The 7209-nt window shown below is 46.0% G+C and overlaps 1 protein-coding gene across 2 annotated transcripts; it reads left to right on the top strand.

The window, feature by feature from the left end:
* The first annotated feature begins 5524 nt into the window (after positions 1–5524).
* On the top strand, positions 5525–6796 carry LOC123133613 (cytosolic sulfotransferase 12-like). 2 transcript variants are annotated; one of them, XM_044553070.1, is made up of 2 exons: positions 5525–5857; positions 5900–6796. In XM_044553070.1, the coding sequence occupies exons 1-2, from the start codon at positions 5558–5560 to the stop codon at positions 6392–6394; spliced, it is 795 nt and encodes a 264-aa protein (XP_044409005.1). In that variant the 5' UTR covers positions 5525–5557; the 3' UTR covers positions 6395–6796. The 2 variants fall into 2 exon arrangements, with proteins under 2 accessions (XP_044409005.1, XP_044409004.1); XM_044553069.1 differs by having other exon boundaries at positions 5525–6790.
* The last annotated feature ends 413 nt before the right edge of the window (positions 6797–7209 follow it).

Raw genomic sequence — 7209 nt, 5'->3', positions numbered from 1 at the left:
TGCTCTTTTCCTGTTCTTAGCAATCATACTTATTTCTGCACATGGGGTATCTCAGGCACAGGTCGCACATTGTTGGCGTGTTTCATTGAGATTTGTGTGAGGTAGAGAAAGGGTTATGTGATGATCATTTTGTTGTTTGATTGGTTGGTACTCATGTTGTTATCCATTCATTCCTTCTTCAGGAAGCAATGGTGTGTATTAGTTGTAGTTGTGCGTGTCAAGTCTTGCCTATGTGTGTCACTTACATGGCAAAGCATTGGACATTACTTGCTATTATAAATAAAGTTTTGGTGTTCCAATTGCCCTATGCAGTTGTGCTGCATGTGCAAGATATTATTGCCCTGCTTTAGTACAACGGCAGTTTTTGTTGTTTTGGGTGCATTGCATGCACTACTACCAGCTGCTTGTAAGCGCATCATCAGTTTCTTCTCCGAAGAAAAGAGTTTAAAAATTAGTACTCACTTAAGCAGCACAAATCTTTCTGCTCTTAATTATCATCAGACATACATAAACAGGTAACAACTGGGGATCATTAATTAATTGGTTATGCCAGTACAGTGGGTGGAATAAATATGCTAAGCACGAGGTGGCCTTGGATCCGAAGATTCTACCGAGTGCAGACATATATGACACACACACTCAGTCACCTACACCTTCGCTGCCACTTCACAATGTCAGCGGCTTAAAACCTTTCGGGTTGGTTAGGTTTAGCACGGCAACCGCCTATACACCTAACATGGACGACGCACATGCACTGAATCAAAGCCAAATCGTAAACAACCACTGTTGTGGATGCCTGACAGCAGCAGAACGCAGCACCCAACGAAAACAGGCGGACTTGCCGGCACGAACGGGCGACACGCAGGCAGACACGTGCTTAAGGGGGTGTTTGGTTCAGGTACTTTTTAGTCCCAGAGACTAGAAAAAGTCCTTAAAAGTCCCTAGGAACCAAATGGGAGGGACTTTTTCTACAGGGACTAGGAAAAAGACTCTACTAAAAAGTCTTTTTTGATTAGTTCCTGAGACTAGAAAAAGTCCTAGGACTTCTAAACCAAACATCGCTAAGAAAAATTATAAGTAAGAAAGAGGAGGAAATGGCAGTCAAGTAACAGACACGCACGTCCAACCAAATGACGACAAAAAACTGGTAGGCAAACCCGCCTCTGCATACAGCGCGCACATGCAGACCAGTGGGAACGGGAGGATCCGGCCGGGTCCACCAATGATAATCTCTGAAACAAATCAAACATTTAACTGTTAGAGTCACACAAAGCGCACCCCGCCCCATCCCCCACTAAATAGCGTGACAGCTTTTCATTGGTCCATTTTTCGCTGATAGAAAAAAGTCAAAAAAACAGGGTAAATCAAACCTGGCTAGGTTTGTATATTAAGAATATACCTGAAGCGTGTGCCTGGTTCTCTAGAATGGGTAGAAGACAACTGAGGACCTTTGCGCGCTCCAGAAATTTCCAAAAAATAAAAAGAACCCAATAGTATATTTAGTAGTGCTCCAGCATACGCCCAACTGTCCACAGTTAAACCTGTGGTTACTGCACAGATGAATAGCATGCTCATTGCTCCTTATACGAAGGAGGAGGTGAAGAAAGCATTATTTCAAATCGGTGACATGAAGGCCCCGGGTCCCGATGGCCTCCATGCTATTTTCTTTAAGCGATTTTGGCACATTATAGGGGAGGAACTCATGAAGGAAGTGCTGGACGCTATCAACAACAAAAAGATTCCAGAAGGATGGAACGCAACAAATGTGGTGTTGATCCCGAAAGTTGATAGCCCTGAAATGATAACCCAATTCAGGGCCATAAGTTTATGTAACGTGGTTTATAAGGTTATTTCGAAGATGCTAGCAAATAGACTGAAGAAGATCTTGCCTGAGGTAATTTCACCAACTCAGAGTGCATTTGTACCGGGTAGATTAATAACGGACAATGTGCTAGTTACTTATGAATGCTTTCATACAATAAAGAAGAAATCCCATGGATCTAATGGGATATGTGCAGTTAAGCTAGATATGTTGAAAGCTTATGACAGAGTTGAATGGGGGTTTTTGCATGCAATGATGGCGAAGATGGGTTTTCATGAACAATGGATTGGGCTCATTATGGAGTGCGTGTCTTCGGTGAGCTACAGAGTTCGATTTAATGACACTGAAACAGAGGAGTTCCTTCCAGGCCGAGGCCTGAGACCGGGTGATCCATTATCACCATATCTATTCTTGATCTGCTCAGAAGGACTCTCTAGTATGCTGGCTCATGAGGAAGAAACTGGAGGTTTAGAAGGAGTAAAAGTCTCCCGAAGTGCACCATCCATCTCACACTTGCTGTTTGCAGATGATTATTTGATCTTGATGAATGCAACAGTTCATAATGCAACAACACTTAAGAAAGTTTTGGACACATACTGTGAGTGTTCAGGCCAGCGAGTAAGTACCCCAAAATCTAGTGTCTTTTTCAGTCCTAATACTAGATTAAATGACAAGGAAAGTGTATGTGCTATCTTGGATATCCTCATTGAAGCCTTGTCAGACACGTATCTTGGTCTACCAACAATGGTTGGTGTGGACCGAAGTGACTGTTTTCAGCACTTGGTGGACAGAGTATGCAAGAGGTTGAAAGGGTGGAAAGAAAAGATCCTCTCAATTCAGGGCAAGGAGATCCTGATTAAGGCAGTAGCACTATCAATCCCCTCATATGCTATGTCTGTATTCAAGCTGCCGAAAGGAATATGTAAGTCAATTACCGATGAAATATCGGGCTTTTGGTGGGGAGGTGGAGAGGAAAAGAGTAAGATGCATTGGTTTGCGTGGTGAAAAATGTGTGTACCAAAGAAAAGGGGTGATATGGGGTTTAGAGAACTTCACAGCTTTAATCTTGCTATGTTAGCAAAGCAATGTTGGCGTCTACTCCAAAACCCTGATTCCCTGTGTGCAAGAGTTTTGAGCGCAAAATATTATCCAAGTGGAGATATATTGAAAGCTGGTCCAAAAAAGGGAGCTTCATTTACTTGGCAAAGCATTGTCGAAGGAATAAATACGTTCAAGAGAGGATGCATCTGGCGGGTAGGATCTGGTTCACACATCAATCTATGGGATGACCCTTGGATTCCCTCAAGTGCAAACAGGAAGTTGATCACACCCAGAGGTGGCATCATGTTAACAAAAGTTCAGGAGATAATTGATCCTCACACGGGACTGTGGGATGAGGATCTCATTCGGCAAGTGTTTTCGCCTGTTGATGCAAACAGAATTTTACGGATCCATCTTAACGTTGAAGTGGTGGAGGACTTTTTTGCTTGGCATCATACAAGGTCGGGGACATTCTCGGTGAGATCGGCATATCACGTTGAATTTGAAAACCAGTTTGGACGACACTTTAACCGGAATAGCCAAGGAAGTGCAAATGATCATGAGGTATGGAAAGAGTTGTGGAAGTTAAGGTTACCAGGGAAAGTTAAACATTTTGGATGGAAAGTTTTGAAAGGAGTTTTGCCTTGCTATGGGGTGCTGGCCAGCCGGCATATTCCATTAATGCCACAGTGCCCGATTTGTAATTGTGGATTGGAGGACATCCAACATTTCCTGTTCACATGCTCTCGAGCACATGCAATATGGGAAAAGATGGGGCTGTCGGCTGAGATTGACAAAGTGATCATGCAGGATCGTTCGGGCTCGATGAACCTTGATGCTTTGCTCCAGATACATACGGAGGTAAGTAACATCCCAACACCCGAATTCATTTTGGTGGCTATGTGGTTTATCTGGTGGCAGAGGAGACTGTATACGAAGGGGGAAAATACCCAAACGATAGAACAAACGGCCATCTCAATACAGGTTCTAGCCACTAATTTCGTCAGGGCTAATACTTCAAAATATGCTGCTCGCAAAAGGGACCAGGTATGGAAGAAACCGGATGTGGGAATGGTAAACATAAATGTTGATGCATCCTTTACTTTGGAGAATCTCTCAGGTTCTTGTGGAGTTATTGCACGCAATAATCAGGGTCAGTTCCTGGGCACAGCATCTGACTTACTAGCACATGTTCCCAATGTAGAAGAAGCAGAGATGATTGCTATTCGGTGTGGACTAAATTTAGCTGCAAACTTGGGCTGTACCAATCTGGTGATCGAATCCGATAGCACAAGGGCGCTGGAGGCAGTCTCGGATCCTAATGCATATATTGGACCTGCAGTTCCTATTATAGCTGAGTGCTCTCTGATGACAATGCAATTTGCTCATATCTCCTTTGTTCATTGTAGTAGAGAGGCGAACTCAGTAGCGGATGCCTTAGCAAAACATTGTATTAGAGTTAAAAAGTCTGAAGTATGGGAAAATATCCCTTATTTAATTCTTCATCTCTTTGTAAACGATTTGGCTATCATTTGATGAATAAAGTTATGGAGCTTTAAAAAAAACAAAGGCCTAACTGAGATTCGTGCAAATAAACAAATTCTTGAAGCTCGCGGTCACCCGGTCCACTACCTATATATAAAAGATACGGAAATACTAACGTTCACACGTTTGGGCGTTTGCATCTCGTCCACACGCGTGGATCCATGTTTGTTTGTGATTGCACGAATCTTGGCATGTTTGTGGTGCCACGTAGGACTGGGCTGGTGCGTGAGCATTCATCTGGTCAACCACACGTCCGTTTCACCACACAGGAGGGCCGGTGTGTGGGCATTTAGCAGTTCGCCCACATGTCTGTTTTTACTCACGCATAAGGGCTGGTGTGTGGGCATTTGTCATCTCGCCCACACGCCCGTCTTCTCTCCCACACCCAATGCTGCCAGTTGCCATGTGTTTTGCAGTGTACATGGCAAATACCCTAGTGTGCTTGTAAGCAGATGGCAACTCTCTTTTTTTTACCCGAACATGTCAGTTGCCATGTGTTTTGCAGGGTACACGACAACTACCCTAGTGTGCTTGTAAGCAGATGGCAACTCTCTCTTTAACCGAAACATGTTATTTTGCCATGTCTCTTTGTAACGCTACACGGCAACTGCCTAGTGTTAGTAGGTGGCGACTCCTAAGGTTTTCAAATTATGGGAACTGTAGTAAAGCAGACCATACATGGCAACTGCCTATTGCTAGTAGATGGCAACCCCTAAAGTTTTTAAATCATGGCAACTATAGTAAACCAGACCATACATGACAACAGCTGCAGTTGTCCAAAATGGCATCTGGCACTTGACCTGAGATGACAACTGCAGTTGAGCAACCATGGCAACTGCAGTTAAACGGGACATTGAAGAGGGTCCGGACTATGGCAACTGCGGGGACGCGTGGTTACTGTCACGCGAGGCGTGCGGGGCCGTGAGGTAGGTGGCTGAGAGAGGTCGTATGGGCGTTATCCATTTTGTCCACACGTTGACGTGTGAGAGGGACCGTGAAAAAAAAACACGTAGGTGCTAGTTATTTTGCCCACACATATGCGTGCGGGCTGATCTTCTTAAACACCACACAAAACGTGTGGCCAGATCTCTTAACGCCCACACATGTGGACTTTATCGTCATCCAAAAGATAAGAAAGGAAGCCAGCCGATGTACAATAATTCCAGAGAGAGGCACCAACCGCAGCTAACACAGGGATCAATGGCCGCGTCGGGAGACGACGACATGGCCGAGCTCGTGATCTCCTCGCTCCCGCTCGAGACACGGTGTCTGCCGTCCCCGCTGAGGCAGCACGGCGGCTTCTGGTTCTCGGAGCCATTTCTCCAGGGCATGGTGGCCGCACACGCACGGTTCAAGGCAAGGCCATCTGACATCCTCCTTGTTAGCTTCCCCAAGTCCGGCACCACCTGGCTCAAGGCACTCGCCCTCGCCACGCTCCACCGCACCGACCACCCGCCGCGCGGCCTCGACCACCCGCCGCGCGGCCTCGACCACCCGCTCCGCCGCCACAATCCCCACGACTGCGTCGAGTTTCTTGAGAAGGCCTTCGCCATGTCTTTGGCTGCGGAGGACAGCGGCGGTGACGTGCTCGCGGCGCTCCCTTCGCCGCGCCTGCTCGCCACCCACATGCCTTACACGCACATGCCGAAGAGCGTCACGGCGGAGGGCACCGGGTGTAAGATCGTGTACATCTGCCGCGACCCAAAAGACGCGCTCGTCTCCATGTGGCAATTCACCAAGAAGAGATTGGCATTCGCCGTGGCGGCTCTAGATGATCCACCGAAGCCATACACAATCGATGAGATGTTCGAGCTCTTCTGCGACGGCAGATGCACCTGCGGCCCGCAATGGCACCACATCCTCGGCTACTGGGAGGCGAGCCGGAGGCAGCCGGAGAAGGTGCTCTTCCTCCGGTACGAGGAGATGCTCCTGGACCCGGTGGGCAACGTGAGGAAGCTGGCAGAGTTCATGGGGTGCGCGTTCTAGGGCGACGAAGAGGCAGCGGGGGTCCTGTTCGAAGAAAATGAGCTAGCAAGCTCCAAATCCTTGAATCGGTCAATGAGTGTTCCCTCTACTCCGAACACTGCGTCATGTGTGAGTTTTTTTTTTTTTTTTTTTTGCGGTTGCGTCATATGTGAGTTATATGCTCGTCTATTTTACTCTCGCATTAGACTCTGTTTCCCATGTCCGCCTTGATTTGAGCTTGTCTATGGAATCGCGTGGATTTGGTACCTGCGTATCTTACTTTCAGATTAGACGAATTTGTTTAATCCGAGGTAAAAGAGTTCGTAGTTAAGCGACTATAGTTGATTAAGAATAGGCGATAGGATTTTCTTCGTATGCTTCATTGGGATATCACTCGTGGTTTTATACTGAATGAGTTTTGTTTTGCTGATGTAGAGTTTGACGCAACTTTGAAGATTCAGAACTAGTGTAGTTTGAAAATGCATTACATAATCGCATTTTCCCGATACCTCAAATGGAGAAAATGCCTTTTACCAATGAGTTGCGCATACGGACATCTCGTTGTTTTCAAAAGGTATCCAGTATGCTTAAACAATGAGTTGCAGTAGAAGACGCATGTTTAGAACAACAAGCTCACAATGTAAAGAAGGATAATCAGCAATTAGACAGACATGGGAATGGATTTACTAAGAAAAGGAGTAAGCTTGGTTGTCCAATGGCGAACCAAATGAGATCGGAAGTGTCGTATGGACATGAATATTTAAAGCCATGTATGAGAAAAAAAAGGAATAGGCATCGAGCAATGTCTGAATCCGATGAATCAGAAGAGGGGAGAA

This window comes from Triticum aestivum, chromosome 6B (assembly GCF_018294505.1).
Source record: "Triticum aestivum cultivar Chinese Spring chromosome 6B, IWGSC CS RefSeq v2.1, whole genome shotgun sequence".
Taxonomy (NCBI): Eukaryota; Viridiplantae; Streptophyta; class Magnoliopsida; order Poales; family Poaceae; genus Triticum; species Triticum aestivum.
This window is presented reverse-complemented; position numbering and strand designations above follow the sequence as displayed.